Source organism: Blennius ocellaris, assembly GCF_963422515.1.
Source record: "Blennius ocellaris genome assembly, chromosome: 15".
NCBI classification, from domain to species: Eukaryota; Metazoa; Chordata; class Actinopteri; order Blenniiformes; family Blenniidae; genus Blennius; species Blennius ocellaris.
Genome location: NC_137664.1, coordinates 1,948,232 through 1,967,056, shown reverse-complemented (window position 1 = coordinate 1,967,056; position 18,825 = coordinate 1,948,232). Strand labels below are relative to the sequence as shown.

Genomic DNA, 18,825 nt, shown 5'->3' with positions numbered 1-18,825 from the left:
AAATTCATGGCCAAATAACTAAACAGAACTACAATCCAGTTGTAAGTATACCTTTGTGTGTACTAACCATGAATTACCATATTGTCTGGACTATAAGTCACATCTGTTAAAACTGCATTCTAATTTCCCGATGGACATTTTAGCATTTTTACACACGACCACCCAAATATCTAAACAGAAATGTAGTCTAGAAAATACGGTAGTGAAGCAAATACCATATTTTCTAGATTATAAGACATGTTTAAAAAGGAAAAGCAGAAAAGTACATGTATAATTTGCATTTAACTCTTGCAGATTTCACAGATGATATAAACTGTATATTTGGATATGTATTGTTTCCTTTTATAAGTGGCATGAAAAAACAATTTTTTTTAAAACAACTTATAGTCCAGAAAATATGGTAGTGAAACATCCCTTTATATGTACTAACCACAAATTACCGTATTTCCTGGACTATAGGTCACACCTGTTAAAAAGAAAGGCGTCACAAAGAGGGGGAAAAATACATTTGTCATTTTGTGATGCGCATTTTTCCACGACTCGGCCAAATAACTAAGAACTATAGTCCAGCAAATACGGTAATGATGCATACGTGTGCATACGAAACAAAAAAACACGCGTCATCAGCATTTTTTTTTTTCCCCACTTTCTCCAGACTTGCTCATATAAACCTGAAAGTGTGAAACTTATTGCCAGGTTGTTGTTTTTTATTTTTTGTTTTTATTTATGACATTCTTCCACTGCGGAGACACAGAAGTACTTCAGAGTGTCGCCTGAGGCGACAAACCATTTCCTGGAAGTACCGAGCACCACCTGCTCTTCTTTCCTCCGACGCCATTTTCAACTTGCGATAAAAAAACAAAAAACAAAACACGGGATCCCGGCTTGTCGAGCAAATCTGAGCGTCAAACTACCAAACGACTGTGACTCGTGTAGAAAACGATACAGTGTAGAAAATGATACAGTGTAGAAAACGAAAGTGTAGAAAACGATACAGTGTAGAAAACGATAGTATAGAAAACGATACAGTGTCGAGTTACACAAACGTGCTGCCTGGGATTTATCCGGAACGATCCGGTGATGAAGACTCTGCAGAGAAACGCCGAGCTGAAGGCCGTTACTGCTGCTCCTCAGGGTGTGTGTGTGTGTGTGTGTGTGTGTGTGTGTGTGTGTGTGTGTGTGTGTGTGTGTGTGTGTGTGTGTGTGTGTGTGTGTTTATCACAGGGAACAGACAGAAAGTTCCAGAAACTGTTGCTTCTCGTCTTCAGCCTGATGAAGAAACTTTAATCTCTCTCTCTCATTCCTTCTCTCATTCCTTCTTTTATCTCGTCCCTCTCATCTCTCATTCCCTCTCTTGTCCCCTCTCATCTCTTATTCTTCTCTCCTCTCTCATCCCTTCTCTCATCTCTTGTTACCTCTCCTCTCTCGCTCCTTCTCATCTTTCATCCCCTCTCCTCTTTCCTCTTGTTCCCTCTCTCATCTCTCATTCCCACCCTTTCCTTCTTTTATCTCGTTCCTCTCATCCCTCATTCCCACCCTTTCCTTCTTTTATCTCGTTCCTCCCATCTCTCATTCCCACCCTTTCCTTCTTTTATCTCGTTCCTCTCATCTCTCATTCCCACCCTTTCCTTCTTTTATCTCGTTCCTCTCATCCCTCATTCCCACCCTTTCCTTCTTTTATCTCGTTCCTCTCATCTCTCATTCCTTCTCTCATCCCCTCTCCTCTTATTCTTTCTCCGCTCTCATCCCTTCACTCATTCCTTCTCTCATTCCCTCTCTTTCCTTCATTTATCTCTCATTCCTCTCATCCCCTCTTGTCACCTCTCATCTCTTATTCTTCTCTCTTCTGTCATTCCTTCTCACATCTCTCATTCCCTCTCCTCTCTCGCTCCTCATCTTCATTCTCTCTCCTCTCTTGTTCCTTCTCCTCTCTCATCTCTCATTCCTTCTCTCATTCCCTCCCATTCCTTGATTCATCTCTCACCCCCTCTCATCTCAGCCTTCTCTCATCTCTCATTCCCTCTCCCCCCTCGCTCCTTCTCATCTTTTATCCCCTCTCTCATCTCTTCTCTCATTCCCTCCCTTTTTCTCGTTCCTCTCATCTCTTATTCCCTCACGTCCCCTCTCATCTCTTATTCTTCTCTCCTCTGTCGTTCCTTCTCACATCTCTCATTCCGTCTCTCCTCTCTCGTTCCCTCTCTCATCTCTCATTCCTTCTCTCATTCCCTCCCATTCATTTATCTCTCGTCCCCTCTCATCTCATTCTTCTCTCATCTCTCGTTCCCTCTCCTCTCTCGCTTCTTCTCATCTTTCATCCCCCCTCTCTCTCATTCCCTCTCTCATCTCTCAATCCTCTCGTCCCCTCTCATCTCTTATTCTTCCCTCCTCTCTCATTCCTTTTCTCATTCCCTCTCCTCTCTCGCTCCTAATCTTCATTCTCTCTCCTCTCTTGTTCCCTCTCTCATCTCTCATTCCTTCATTTATCTCTCGTCCCCTCTCTTCTCATTTCTCTCTCATCTCATTCTCTCTCTCTCTCTCTCTCTCCTGTATTTCAATCTTTTCTAAACTCAGCAGACAAACGTTCGGAGAACAACAATCGACTCGTCCTTCATCGAGTCTCGTCTCTTTTCACCTCTTTCTCTTTTCGTCACCGATTTTATCCTCGATTGTGTTTCCAACGACTGAATTCTACGTGAACGCTCGTATTTGTTCCAGCGAACAGAACGAACGAACATTAAAAAAAAAAAAAAAAAAGCAGCCCGTCTGCTTCATTTCACTTCCTGACCCAGGGAGCCGAGGTCAGACCGCCGGACCGCCGGGGCTTCTGGGAAATTCAAGATGGCGTCTTGCAGTTCAAAGTATCGACGACGTTCGATCGAGTCGGGACGAGGAATGAGGATTTTACTTCAGGAAGGTTCATTGAGACAAACGTCAACAACTAAAACTGGATCCGACTTTTTTTGGGGGTTTTTCTTCATTTTTTCCAGTGTGGATTTGAAACCTGCTTTCTTCATCTTCAATATTCTCTCAATATTTCCCTCCTGACAAGAGTAAATGTTCCTCCCTCCTTTACAGAAGCGTACTTGTACTCATCTGCTGCTGTTAAATGAGAATAAATGAAGTGTGTGTGTTTCATCCGTCCAGAAGTTTGAACAAGTCGGAGGGGAAACAGTTTCCAGGCCTGAAAAAAATCCACTTTAATTAACGTCAAAACATGCTGATGAAATAAACCCGGCTTAGAAAAAAAAAAAATCCATTACCAGAAATATATTGAGGACTTTGCGTTGGAATTACTTCAGTGTCACCAATCAAAACCCTCCCGGTCTTCTTTTTTTTTTTTGTAACATTTTAATTTTCATGGGACACATTTTCCATTTTATTCTACCGCGCAAAAATATTAAGTCATATTGTAATTTTTTGTGAAGCCAAAATTATTATTTATTTCCACTGTAAATATATATAAATTCCTCTTGATTTGCTCTGAACATTTTATATTAATTAATTAATTAAAAAATGTATTAAAAAAAGCTATTAAAATATAAAATTAAATATAATAAAATAAATAAAGAAAAAATAAAATAAAATAAAACTGTCATTTCGCTCGACAAAGTGAAAACTGCAGCAGTGGTCACACACACACACACACACACACACACACACACACACACACACACACACACACACACACACACACACACACACACACACACACACACACACACACACACACACACACACACACACACACACACACACGTGATGGATGTGTTTGTCTGCAGTTCTGATCAAACACAGGATACGAGTTCTTCAATCGAGGCCCAAATCTCCAAAACCACCGTGTTCTACATCGTTTCTACTACCATTTCTACTGCGTTCTACACCATTTCTACTGCTTTCTACCATTTCTACTGCATTCTACCATTTCTACTGCCATTTCTACTGCGTTCTACACCATTTCTACTGCGTTCTACCATTTCTACTGCATTGTACATCATTTCTACTGCGTTCTACCATTTCTACTGCGTTCTACCATTTCTACTGCGTTCTACATCATTTCTACTGCCATTTCTACTGCATTCTACATAATTTCTACTGCTTTCTACTGCCATTTCTACTGCGTTCTACCATTTCTACTGCCATTTCTACTGCGTTCTACCATTTCTACTGCGTTCTACCATTTCTACTGCCATTTCTACTGTGTTCTACACAATTTCTACTGCGTTCTACCATTTCTACTGCGTTCTACATCATTTCTACTGCTTTCTACTTCCATTTCTACTGCGTTGTACATCATTTCTACTGCCATTTCTACTGCATTCTACATCATTTCTACTGCTTTCTACTGCCATTTCTACTGCGTTCTACCATTTCTACTGCGTTCTACCATTTCTACTGCAATTTCTACTGCATTCTACATCATTTCTACTGCTTTCTACTGCCATTTCTACTGCGTTCTACATCATTTCTACTGCTTTCTACTGCCATTTCTACTGCGTTCTACATCATTTCTACTGCCATTTCTACTGCATTCTACATCATTTCTACTGCTTTCTACTGCCATTTCTACTGCGTTCTACCATTTCTACTGCGTTCTACCATTTCTACTGCCATTTCTACTGCATTCTACATCATTTCTACTGCTTTCTACTGCCATTTCTACTGCGTTCTACCATTTCTACTGCGTTCTACCATTTCTACTGCCATTTCTACTGCATTCTACATCATTTCTACTGCTTTCTACTGCCATTTCTACTGCATTCTACATCATTTCTACTGCTTTCTACTGCCATTTCTACTGCGTTCTACACCATTTCTACTGCGTTCTACCATTTCTACTGCCATTTCTACTGCGTTCTACACCATTTCTACTGCGTTCTACCATTTCTACTGCGTTGTACATCATTTCTACTGCCATTTCTACTGCCATTTCTACTGCATTCTACATCATTTCTACTGCTTTCTACTGCCATTTCTACTGTGTTCTACCATTTCTACTGCCATTTCTACTGCGTTCTACCATTTCTACTGTGTTCTACACCATTTCTACTGCGTTCTACCATTTCTACTGCGTTGTACATCATTTCTACTGCCATTTCTACTGCATTCTACATCATTTCTACTGCTTTCTACTGCCATTTCTACTGCGTTCTACACCATTTCTACTACGTTCTACCATTTCTACTGCATTCTACATCATTTCTACTGCGTTCTACATCATCTCTCATGATTCCGATTTGATTCTTCTCATCTCTGAAACCTCTACTGCTCCCGATTCCACCGTCAAACACTGTTTGTCTCAAACACTCAGATTGAACAGTCTCTCCCTCTCTCTCTCCATCTCTCTCTCTCTCCATCTCTCTCTCTCTCTCTCCATCTCTCTCCCTCTCTCTCTCGTCATGCGGCAGACAGAAAGTTACACAAGCTTTGATTTTTTTTTTCTTTTTTTCTTTCCTGCTGCAGCGAGGGAAGAGTATTTATTCAAGTTCTGTACTTTCATTTCATGCCGCTTTGTTGCTCTGCGTCCGCGGCCTGATGGGGAAACGTTCTCACTGTAGAACGCACCCGCTAAATAAAACATCACTATTAAAATTTACCAGTGAGGCTTTTTTTTTTTTGCCTGTAATTTACTCTCACATTTGTTCAGTCTACATTATTTATTTATTAACATTTTTTCTAAGCCTGATTTCTGCCACAAAAAACAAAATTCACCCTTGATTCCGCTTTTGAAGTCTCCCAACGTGACCTGGAAGCTGCAAATAACTGGTCCATTTACAAGTCGGAAATGTTGGAAGGGGAGAAATAAAACCAGGCTGAGTAAAGGAGGACTATCCGGAAGGGTTTCGCTTCAAAAGCGAAACTAAAAACGAGGATAAAAAAAACACAGTAGTTTGAGCGTTGAACAAAGTACGTCTTAAAGTCCCAGTGAAATGTAAAACACCGCTTTGCAAAAAAACGACAGTTGGGGTTCTACTTGTAAGGTTCCTCCGACTCTGCCCCGCCACGGTTGTCGCATAATAAAGTTATTTGAATTTTCAATCTCCAGCCGAGGAAGTCGGGGGAATCCTTCTTCTTCATGGGCCGTTGTGGGCGGAGCCTATGTGTGACGTCAAGAGTTGTGCAGATCTCGATCTGTTGTGTTTATATCGGCTTGTTTCCTCTTAAATATCCAAGTTTTTACAGTGTTTTGAAGTTATAGTCGGCGTTTTATGAGCCTTGATGAAAGATTGAGCCTGGAAGAGACCGAGAGAGGAGAAAAGGAGCACGGGCGGCGGGAGCGGCTAGCTCGGGCGGCTAGCGGCTAGCGGGAACCGCCAGCTCGGGCGGCTAGCGGAAGCCGCTAGCTCAGGCGGCTAGTAGACGATAAAGTAATACCTGGACTCATCTTCGGTGATTCCGCAGTGGGAAAAGCTCTTGGACGTGTTGGATCCAGGAAGCCGGTCGTTCTGCCAAAAGTCCGGAGCCTCAAAGCCTCAAAGGTGAAAACTGGCGGCTGCTGAGGCGAGGAGACGAGGACGAATGGAGGACGAAGCGTCTTCTACTTCTCAAACATGTTCCAGACGGGGTCACTGATGGCAGAACCACCTTCTCTGTCTTCTTCACGATGATGATGAAATCTGGTTAAATTCAGCCTCTTCGTGGTCAAAACTCTGATCCTCCATAATGTAAACACAACTTGGGCGTGTGCACAACTCGTGATGTCACTCTATTATTGTCAGAAGCTCCGCCCAGCAGAGGAAATAGCGCCATTTATCGGCTATTTTCTCGCAGATTGCCGTGTTTTAACATTTTATCCTTCAGCCAGTTGGCATAGAAAATGTCTCTGGAGTGTTTTGGAGGTCGAATTTTCATTTCATTAGGACTTTAATGTCAGGCAGTTAATAAATTAGTGAAAAATGTACAAAGATCTGCCTCGGATCAGTTTTGAGCAAAGAGCCTCCGACGTCTAAAAAAAACCAGTTGTTTGGTTTTGTAATTGAAAAAAAACAACAACAACAACAACACAAGCAGCAGAGAACAGTAAGTTCTAAACATCCACACCGGGGGGGAAACACGGACACTTGATTAGACAGGCGAACAAATTGGATTGTTTAATACGGTGACCGTCAAAATAAAAGCACCAGGTCCCAGGGGAACATAAGCCCGGGGGTCGAGACGCCTCTGATTGGCTCTACTGAGCGTGTGCGAGAAGAACTGGTCGCTACGACGACGTGCAGCAGCAGCAGCAGCAGGGTTTCGGGGGAGAGAGCGTTTTCCTCCGTTTCCATGGAGACGGAGGCGGAGACTTTACGAAAAGTTGTATTTTCTCCCGTTTGCGCGTGTGGCGAGAGCGTGCACGTGTGGCGAGAGCGTGCACGTGTGGCGAGAGCGTGCACGTGTGTAGCGGAGAACAAACGGAAAGAAAAAGTAGAGAAGTTTTCGTGTGTGTGTGTGTGTGTGTGTGTGTGTGTGTGTGTGTTCTTACGCAAAAAACATTTAATCCCCAGGAGGATTAAATGTCCCGAAAAAGAAAAGAAGGAAGAGGAAGACATTTTTTTTTTTTTTTTTTTTTTTTTCCAGGAGCCGCAACATTTTCTCTTCTTTTCAGGAGTTTGATGAACGAAGGGTTGAAGGTCTTAGAGGTTTTAGAGCTCAGATTAAGAATTAAGACTGGATTAAGTGCAAATGTCATGTGTGTGTGTGGGGGGGGGGGGGGGGTACAGTCAATGAGGTCTCTTAACGAGTACGCAGCAGTCATACTAATGTGTGTGTGTGTGTGTGTGTGTGTGTGTGTGTGTGTGTGTGTGTGTGTGTGTGTGTGTGTGTGTGTGTGTGTGTGTGTGTGTGCCGCTTGGCTGAGCAGAAACATTGCAGTGTGACTTCCTTCGCAGCCACAAGTCATTGAAACGCTCCTCACACTCCTGCATGCCTCCAGTTGGGGGGGGGGGGGGGCTCTCTCTCTCTCTCTCTGGGGGGGTGGGGGCCTCTCTCTCTCTCTCTCTCTCTCTCTCTCTCTCTCTCTCTCTCTCTCTCTCTCTCCTCTCTCTCTCTCTCTCTCTCTCTCTCTCTCTCTCTCTCTCTCTCTCCTCTCTCTCTCTCTCTCTCTCTCTCTCTCTCTCTCTCTCTCTCTCTCTCTCTCTCTCTCTCTCTCTCTCTCTCTCTCTCCTCTCTCTCTCTCTCTCACCAACGTTCCTGATGTGTTGATGTTTGTTTACATGTTCTGAAATAAAACTGTTATAAAACTCCTACTAATATAAATGAATACCACTACTACTACTAATATCACTACTTCTACTAGTACAATTATTACTACAACTACTACTAATGTAAATACCACAAAAACTATTGATATCACTACTTCTACTACAAACAAATACCACAAAAATTACTAATATCACTACTTCTACTAGTACAATTATTACTACAACTACTACTAATGTAAATACCACAAAAACTATTGATATCACTACTTCTACTACAAACAAATACCACAAAAACTACTAACATCACTACTTCTACTACTAATATAAATACCACAAAAACTACTAATATCACTACTTCTACTACTAATATAAATACCACAAAAACTACTAATATCACTACTTCTACTACTAATATAAATACCACAAAAACTACTAATATCACTACTTCTACTACTAATATAAATACCACAAAAACTACTAACATCACTACTTCTACTACTAATATAAATACCACAAAAACTACTAATATCACTACTTATACTACTACTACTAACATCACTACTTCTACTACTAATATAAATACCACAAAAACTACTAATATCACTACTTCTACTACTAATATAAATACCACAAAAACTACTAATATCACTACTTCTACTACTAATATAAATACCACAAAAACTACTAATATCACTACTTCTACTACTAATATAAATACCACAAAAACTACTATTATCACTACTTCTACTACTAATATAAATACCACAAAAACTACTAACATCACTACTTCTACTACTAATATAAATACCACAAAAACTACTAATATCACTACTTCTACTACTAATATAAATACCACAAAAACTACTAATATCACTACTTCTACTACTAATATAAATACCACAAAAACTACTAATATCACTACTTCTACTACTAATATAAATACCACAAAAACTACTAATATCACTACTTCTACTACTAATATAAATACCACAAAAACTACTAATATCACTACTTCTACTACTAATATAAATACCACAAAAACTACTAATATCACTACTTCTATTACAATTACTACTACAACTACTAGCAATATGAATACCACAAAAACTACTACTACAATTACTACTACTACTTCCAATATTATTACAACTACTCCTACTACAACAATTACTGCTACAACTACTTCCAGTATAAATACCACTACTTCTACTATTACTACAACTACTACTAATATAAATACCACAGAAACTACTACAACTAATATCAGTACTTCTACTACTACTAATATCACTACTTCTACTATTACTACAACTACTACTAATATAAATACCACAAAAACTACTACTACTGATATCAGTACTTCTACTACTAATATAAATACCACGAAAACTACTAATATCACTACTTCTACTATTACAATTACTACACAACAACATTAAACTAATACAATACTGTCGATAAAATGGCAGTACTACGTTGTGAGAGTATTTCACAGTATCGAGTGTGTGTGTGTGTGTGTGTGTGTGTGTGTGTCTCTCGCAGGTATGCGCAGCTCTCAGCTTTTTATTCATAAATAAAAGAAAAGGTGGACGTGTCTCTTCTCCGCCGCCTCCATCAATAGTGAAAGAAGGGCGAGCGAGCAGCACTGAGGGGTGGAGGAGAGAGAGAGTGGGGGGGGGGGGTCACCGAGGGGGCGGGGGAGGGGCTTGAACCTGGAGGTGTTCATGAGCCAAATGTCAACACGGAGAGCAACAGAATATAGAGCGAAACAAAACAAACTTCTGTTCTGTGTGAAAAGTCAATTAATAATCTTCTCTTCCTCCTCCTCCTCCTCCTCCTTCTCCTCTTCCTCCTCGTTGAGATTTCTAAACGACCCGTCCAGAACAGCCTCGCTCCAGCTCTCACCGTACAGAATTCTTTATGCGCTTTAAAAGCAGCCGATCCACATTCTTCCATCTTTACATGTCCCTCATGTCTATTATGGGCTTTATATATATATTTATATATTTATATACGTATGTATTGATATATAGGACGAGGAGTTATATAGTCCAGGATGTGCAGCCAGACGTGGATCGATCGCAGTCGACCTTCTCGGTCGACGACCCCGCTGTTATTCTCTTTTTATCTTCTTTTATTTTGAAGCAGCAGCTTTGTGAGAAAACGATCAAACGTCGTCGCTTTGAGGGAAAAATATCCGACAGGAATCGTCTGTAAAAGATGGAAACGCCTGAAGAATTTGATTCACGACGTCCGATCGAAGAAAGAAATGGATCCATGGCGGCGGCCGAAGGGTCAAAGGTCAAACACCCCAGCATTGGATTGGGCAGCGATGGAAAACCAGATGTGGAAGAACATCTTTCCACTGTAGAACTTGTTCAACGCTACGATCAGGGTAGTTTATGAAGTCCAGGGAATTGTTGACGAATCAGCAGTGAATCACATTTCATCATGACCTGCCTTCACACATCGTCAGTGTAGAGGGACTGGTTCTGGCTGTAGTTTATGGTAGTTTTGGACTGGTTTGGTTTTGGCTGTAGTTTATGGTAGTTTTGGACTGGTTTGGTTTTGAATGTACTTTATGATAGTTTTGGACTGGTTCTGGATGTAGTTTATGGTAGTTTTGGACTGGTTTGGTTTTGGATGTACTTTATGGTAGTTTTGGACTGGTTCTGGATGTAGTTTATGGTAGTTTTGGACTGGTTTGGTTTTGGATGTAGTTTATGGTAGTTTTGGACTGGTTTGGTTTTGGATGTAGTTTATGGTAGTTTTGGACTGGTTTGGTTTTGGATGCATTTTATGGTAGTTTTGGACTGGTTTGGTTTTGGATGTAGTTTATGGTAGTTTTGGACTGGTTCTGGATGTAGTTTATGGTAGTTTTGGACTGGTCCTGGATGTAATTTATGGTAGTTTTGGATTGGTTTGGTTTTGGATGTAGTTTATGGTAGTTTTGGACTGGTTCTGGATGTAGTTTATGGTAGTTTTGGACTGGTTCTGGATGTAATTTATGGTAGTTTTGGACTGGTTCTGGATGTACTTTATGGTAGTTTTGGACTGGTTTAGTTTTGGATGCATTTTATGGTAGTTTTGGACTGGTTCTGGATGTAGTTTATGGTAGTTTTGGACTGGTTTGGTTTTGGCTGTAGTTTATGGTAGTTTTGGACTGGTTTGGTTTTGGCTGTAGTTTATGGTAGTTTTGGACTGGTTTGGTTTTGAATGTACTTTATGATAGTTTTGGACTGGTTCTGGATGTAGTTTATGGTAGTTTTGGACTGGTTTGGTTTTGGATGTACTTTATGGTAGTTTTGGACTGGTTCTGGATGTAGTTTATGGTAGTTTTGGACTGGTTTGGTTTTGGATGTAGTTTATGGTAGTTTTGGACTGGTTTGGTTTTGGATGTAGTTTATGGTAGTTTTGGACTGGTTTGGTTTTGGATGCATTTTATGGTAGTTTTGGACTGGTTTGGTTTTGGATGTAGTTTATGGTAGTTTTGGACTGGTTCTGGATGTAGTTTATGGTAGTTTTGGACTGGTCCTGGATGTAATTTATGGTAGTTTTGGATTGGTTTGGTTTTGGATGTAGTTTATGGTAGTTTTGGACTGGTTCTGGATGTAGTTTATGGTAGTTTTGGACTGGTTCTGGATGTAATTTATGGTAGTTTTGGACTGGTTCTGGATGTACTTTATGGTAGTTTTGGACTGGTTTAGTTTTGGATGCATTTTATGGTAGTTTTGGACTGGTTCTGGATGTAGTTTATGGTAGTTTTGGACTGGTTTGGTTTTGGATGTAGTTTATGGTAGTTTTGGACTGGTTTGGTTTTGGATGTAGTTTATGGTAGTTTTGGACTGGTTCTGGATGTAGTTTATGGTAGTTTTGGACTGGTTTGGTTTTGAATGTACTTTATGATAGTTTTGGACTGGTTCTGGATGTAGTTTATGGTAGTTTTGGACTGGTTTGGTTTTGGATGTACTTTATGGTAGTTTTGGACTGGTTCTGGATGTAGTTTATGGTAGTTTTGGACTGGTTTGGTTTTGGATGTAGTTTATGGTAGTTTTGGACTGGTTTGGTTTTGGATGTAGTTTATGGTAGTTTTGGACTGGTTTGGTTTTGGATGCATTTTATGGTAGTTTTGGACTGGTTTGGTTTTGGATGTAGTTTATGGTAGTTTTGGACTGGTTCTGGATGTAGTTTATGGTAGTTTTGGACTGGTCCTGGATGTAATTTATGGTAGTTTTGGATTGGTTTGGTTTTGGATGTAGTTTATGGTAGTTTTGGACTGGTTCTGGATGTAGTTTATGGTAGTTTTGGACTGGTTCTGGATGTAATTTATGGTAGTTTTGGACTGGTTCTGGATGTACTTTATGGTAGTTTTAGACTGGTTTAGTTTTGGATGCATTTTATGGTAGTTTTGGACTGGTTCTGGATGTAGTTTATGGTAGTTTTGGACTGGTTTGGTTTTGGATGTAGTTTATGGTAGTTTTGGACTGGTTTGGTTTTGGATGTAGTTTATGGTAGTCTTGGACTGGTTTGGTTTTGGATGTAGTTTGATAGTTTTGGACTGGTTTCGTTTTGGATGTAGTTTATGGTCGTATTGGACTGTTTCGGGATGTAGTTTATGATAGTTTTGGACTGGTTTGGTTTTGGATGTAGTTTATGGTAGTTTTGGACTGGTTCTGGATGTAGTTTATGGTAGTTTTGGACTGGTTTTGGGTGAAGATAAAATGCTTGAGAAACACCTCAAAGTGCTGACTCGGCCTCCAGGTTCCACCAGGGATCAACGACTCGTCAGGGATCCTCTGGCTGAAAACTTTTCCCTCCACAATGTCGGACCAGTTTTAATATTGTGGCTGATTTCATGGAGGTTTAAAACGAAGAGCGAAAAAAAAAAAACTTTTTTTTTTCTCTCTTTTTCCCTGCAACAGTGGTTGAGTCTGACACGTACCAGCGTGGTCCACATCAGAGCGTGACCGGCAGCCGTCGTCTGGAAGGAAGCCGCCGCCGTCGTCTCTCCTCAGCCTTGGAATTCATCGCGCAGCCGCAAAACTGTCGGACCGTGAATTTCTTCAAAAGCTCCGAGGAGCTTTGGCTGGTGTGAGGAGTCTGCACACGCACCCCCCCCCGTGACAGGAATCAATCAATCAACACCCCCCCTCCCCCGAGCGTTGGAGCGTTGGAGCGCTGCACCGTCGATCCTCGCAGCTCAGACCGACGGCCAATCAGAGAGCAGCGTCTCAATCCCAGCATACTCGGCTCGTCTGCAGCCCGGAGACAAACGCGGCGCCGCGGATTAGCGCGTCTAATATCGTCCCCCTCGTTCGTTTTACATATTTGAGCCGTGAGTTGCATTTTTTTGTTTTCTTAATGAATATTTTAAGTAAAAACACGAAACTGTTGCAGGCGTTTGGTCCGTTTCCACAACAACGGTGCTCACACACACACACACACACACACACACACACACACACACACACACACACACACACACACACACACACACACACACACACACACACACACACACACACACACACACACACACACACACACACACACACACACACAGAGACAGTTCTGTGATCGACAGACCTGCTTCACTGCAACTGGATGGTTTTTTTATTATAGTTTTGAGCTGGTTTTGGATGTATTTTAAGACAGTTTTGCACTGGTTTTAAAGTATTTTATCATAGTTATGGGCAAACTTTCGTTTTGGATGTATTTTTATTGTAGTTTTGGGCTGTTTTTTTATAATGTATTTTAGGGTAGTTTGGCGCTGGTTTCAGATGTGATTTATTATAGTTTTCAGCTGGTTTTGGATGTTTTTTTATTGAAGTTTTGGATGTAGTTTAAAGGTAGTTTTGGATGTATTTTATTGTAGTTTTGGATGTATTTTAAGGTAGTTTTGGGCTGGTTTTGGATGTATTTTATTGCAGTTTTGGATGTAGTTTAAAGGTAGTTTTGGATGTAGTTTAAGGTAGTTTTGGATGTATTTTATTGTAGTTTTGGATGTAGTTTAAAGGTAGTTTTGGATGTATTTTTTGCAGTTTTGGATGTATTTTAAGGTAGTTTTGGGCTGGTTTTGGATGTATTTTATTGCAGTTTTGGATGTAGTTTAAAGGTAGTTTTGGAGGTATTTTAAGGTAGTTTGAGGTATTTTAAGGTAGTTTTGGAGGTATTTTAAGGTAGTTTTGGAAGTATTTTAAGGTAGTTTGGGGCTGGTTTTAGATGTATTTTAATGTAGTTTTGGAGGTATTTTAAGGTAGTTTTGGGGGTATTTTAAGGTAGTTTTGGGCTGGATCACAGGCCAATCGCAGAGACGAGACGGGACGTATCTTCTCAATCCCAGCATGCTCGGCTCGCCTGCAGCCCGGAGACAAACGCGGCGACTCAACAGCCTGACAGGCGCAGCTATCAGCGCCGCCGCGAGCATCGTGGATTACCACACACACACACACACACACACACACACACACACACACACCCTTTTGCCGTCGACAGACCTGCTTCAGCGGGATCCTTGTATCAAAGGCAGATAGACGAGGGAGCGGCGCGCCGGCTTAGCGTAAAGCTTTGAGGCAAATGGGAACTGAAATATTAACCTTTTTTATGCAGGCTTTGGCGGCAAGACACTCTTGATTGTGCCAATCTGCTCTGAGTGACTTTGACAAGGCAAAGTGTGGCGGCGAGTTTTGTGCACGCGCTACTCAGTCGCACTGAAAATCCAAATTGTCACTCTAATCCCAGGCAGCCGTATCAAATCTCTCCCCGGAATCACAATCCATCATTTGCCGCCGAGCAGAAAATGAACAACATCTTCAATGCCTCTCCTTGGCTGCTTGTGCAGCGTCGGGCATTAAATATAGATTTGTCTTGGAGCGCGGAGATATTTCTCTCCTCCTCCGAGGATTTCATCGTTTGTTTTTTTTGTCTCGGCTGCTGCTCGGCTCGTCACGGAGCCTCGGAGGCTCTGAACTGGTTCCTCCAGCCAGGATCCTCCAGCCTCGAGGAGGAGCTTGATGTTTTCTCAAAGACCGTCGATATTCTCAAAACATGTCGGAGTCGATGAACGAGTGGAGAACATCCACCGGCAGCGCAGAGATTCCCTGGAATACATCCATGAGCCGTCCCAAACTACAGCCAGAACCAGTGTGAAACTACAGCCAGAACCAGTGTGAAACTACAGCCAGAACCAGCGTTAAACTACAGCCAGAACCAGCGTTAAACTACAGCCAGATCCAGTGTGAAACTACAGCCAGAACCGGTGTTAAACAACATCCAGAACCGGTGTTAAACTACAGCCAGAACCAGTGTTAAACTACATCCAGAACCAGTGTGAAACTACAGCCAGAACCAGCGTGAAACTACAGCCATTGTTAGATTTTAGGTCGTTATATTTTGAGTCATTGTAAAATTTTGAGTCACTGTTACATTGAGTCATTGTTACATTGAGTTGTGGTTACATTTTGAGTCATTGTTACATTTGGTCACTGTCACATTTTGAGTCACTGTCACATTTTGAGTCACTGTTACTTTGAGTCATTGTTACTTTGAGTCATTGTTACATTTTGAATCACTGTTACATTTGGTCACTGTTACATTTGGTCACTGTTACATTTGGTCACTGTTACATTTAGTCATTGTTACATTGAGTCATTGTTACATTTTGAGTCACTTACATTTTGAGTCGTCGTCACATTTTGAGTCACTGTTACATTTTGAGTCGTAGTAACAGTTTGAGTCGTCACATTTTGAGTCATCGCTACATTTCTAGTCGTCGTTACACGTTGTTTGGTTATCTTAACGTCCACCTTGCCCGGCAGTTAATCGCCCGCCGAACTCAAAGTGAGAGACTCTCCTGGAGATAATCAGCAGCTAATGAGGAGAGCAAACGGGGGAAATGTGGGAGAAACACAATGAGACCTGGAACGACGCTACAGAGACCGAGGAGGGAGCCTCGTCCCGGGAAGCTCACCGCTTCACCACTTCACCACCTCCCCGCCTCACCGCTTCACCACCTCACCACTTCACTACTTCACCACCTCCCCGCCTCACCGCTTCACCACCTCACCACTTCACCACTTCACCGCCTCCCCACTTCACCACTTCACCACCTCCCCGCTTCACCACCTCCCCACCTCACCACTTCACCACCTCACCACCTCACCACCTCACAGCTTCACCACCTCCCCGCTTCACCACCTCCCCACCTCACCGCCTCACCACTTCACCACCTCACCACTTCACCACCTCACCACTTCACCACCTCACCACTTCACCACCTCACCACCTCACAGCTTCACCACCTCACAGCTTCACCACCTCCCCACCTCACCGCCTCACCACTTCACCACCTCACCACTTCACCACCTCACCACTTCACCACCTCACCACTTCACCACCTCACCACCTCACAGCTTCACCACCTCACAGCTTCACCACCTCCCCGCTTCACCACCTCCCCACCTCCCCACTTAACCACCTCCCCGCTTCACCGCTTCACCACCTCACCACTTCACCACCTCCCCGCTTCACCACCTCCCCGCTTCACCGCTTCCCCACCTCCCCGCTTCACCGCTTCACCGCTTCACCACCTCCTCACCTCAACATTTCACCACTTCACCACTTCAACACCTCACCACTTCACCACCTCCCGCTTCACCACCTCACCACTTCACCACTTCACCACCTCCCCGCTTCACCACCTCACCACTTCACCACTTCACCACCTCCCCGCTTCACCACCTCACCACTTCAACACCTCACCGCTTCAACATTTCACCGCCTCACCGCTTCACCACCTCCTCACCTCAACATTTCACCACTTCACCACTTCACCACCTCACCACTTCACCACCTCCCGCTTCACCACCTCACCACTTCACCACTTCACCACCTCCCCGCTTCACCACCTCACCACTTCAACACCTCACCGCTTCAACATTTCACCGCCTCACCGCTTCACCACCTCCCCACCTCAACATTTCACCACTTCACCACCTCAACACTTCACCACCTCCCCACTTCACCACCTCCCCACTTCACCACCTCCCCACCTCCCCACTTCACCGCTTCCCCACCTCCCCACTTCACCACCTCACCACTTCACCACCTCCCCACTTCACCACCTCACCACTTCACCACCTCCCCACTTCACCACCTCCCCACTTCACCACCTCCCCGCTTCACCACCTCCCCACCTCACCACTTCAACACCTCACCACCTCACCGCCTCACCACTTCACCACCCCACCGCCTCACCACCTCCCCGCTTCACCACCTCCCCACCTCACCACTTCAACACTTCACCACCTCACCGCCTCACCACCTCACCACTTCAACACCTCACCGCCTCACCACCTCACCACCTCACCGCCTCACCACTTCACCACCTCACCGCCTCACCACTTCACCACCTCACCACCTCCCCAGTTCACCACCTCACCACTTCACCACTTCACCACCTCACCACCTCCCCACCAGCAGCTCAGCGACATCGACACTGCAGATCGCCGCTCCACTAAATCTGCCTTTAATCTCTCCGAGCGCTGAAATGAAAGAAACTGACGAATAGTTTTGCAGAAGCAGACCTCCGAGACGGAAACGACCGCAGCTTATTAAACCGGCCGCTACATTCCAGTTTCACTTGCTGCAGTTTAACACTTCTTTTTTTTTTTTCCCGGGCAAATGGACCGTTGTTATGGGAGCTCTGTTACGCAGCAGAACACACTGAGACACACTTATTTTACCTGGAATGACGAGGGAATGGCCTTTTCTAAAATGCAAATCAACAAATCTCTGCATCCGAAAGCGCTAATTTATCAAATTACCCGACATTCGTAAATGTCTCCCGTTGCCAATGCTAACCAAGCCGCTAATGCTAAATGATCGATATTCTATATTCTGAGCTGTTCTTGCAAAAACTTCCAAAATCTCAAATGGCCGACGCTCCAAACTGTCCTTGAACGCCTCAGATGGAGAATTCCCCGTCGCCGCTAACAAAACTGCTAATGCTAAATGACCGACATTCTGTATTCAATTTAACCTTCTAAAAACATCCAAATTCTTAAATGACCGAAACTTCAAAATGTCCTTGAACGCCTCTCAGATTGCACTTTTACTGCCGATGTTGCTAACAAAGGTGCTAATGCTAAATAACTGAAATCATATATTCTAAACGGTCCATAAACACCTCCTAATCCTAAATGACCCACACTCCAAACTGTCCTTGAACGCCTCTCAGATGGAGCATTCACGGCCGTCGCTAACCACACTGCTAATGCTAAATGACCGACGTTCTGTATTCAATTTAGCGTTCTAAAAATTTACAAAATCTCGAATGGCCGACACTCCAAACTGTCCTTGAACGCCTCTCAGATGGCGCATTCACAGCCGTCGCTAACCACACTGCTAATGCTAAGTTACTGACGTTCTGTATTCAATTCAACCTTCTAAAAATCTACAAAATATCGAATGGCCGACACTTTGAAGTGTCCTTGAACGCCTCACTGATGACGCTAAATGACTGGAATTGTGTTTTCTGAGCAGTAACATATGTAGAGCGTGTTGCCGTGGAAACACGAAAAAAAAAACACTGCCGCCGCTAACCTAGCCTCTGACGCTACATGGCCGACGCCGTTGAACTCCCCCT

General features: G+C 43.0%; 1 protein-coding gene across 1 annotated transcript in view; it reads right to left on the bottom strand.

The window, feature by feature from the left end:
- sez6l (seizure related 6 homolog (mouse)-like) overlaps positions 1-18,825 on the bottom strand; it is a gene marked incomplete at both ends in the record, with an annotated part of 60,620 nt that overhangs the window by 30,461 nt on the left and 11,334 nt on the right. Inside the window, 1 exon segment of the mRNA XM_080509863.1 lies at positions 441-466. Coding sequence (XP_080365989.1) covers positions 441-466 — 26 coding nt within the window.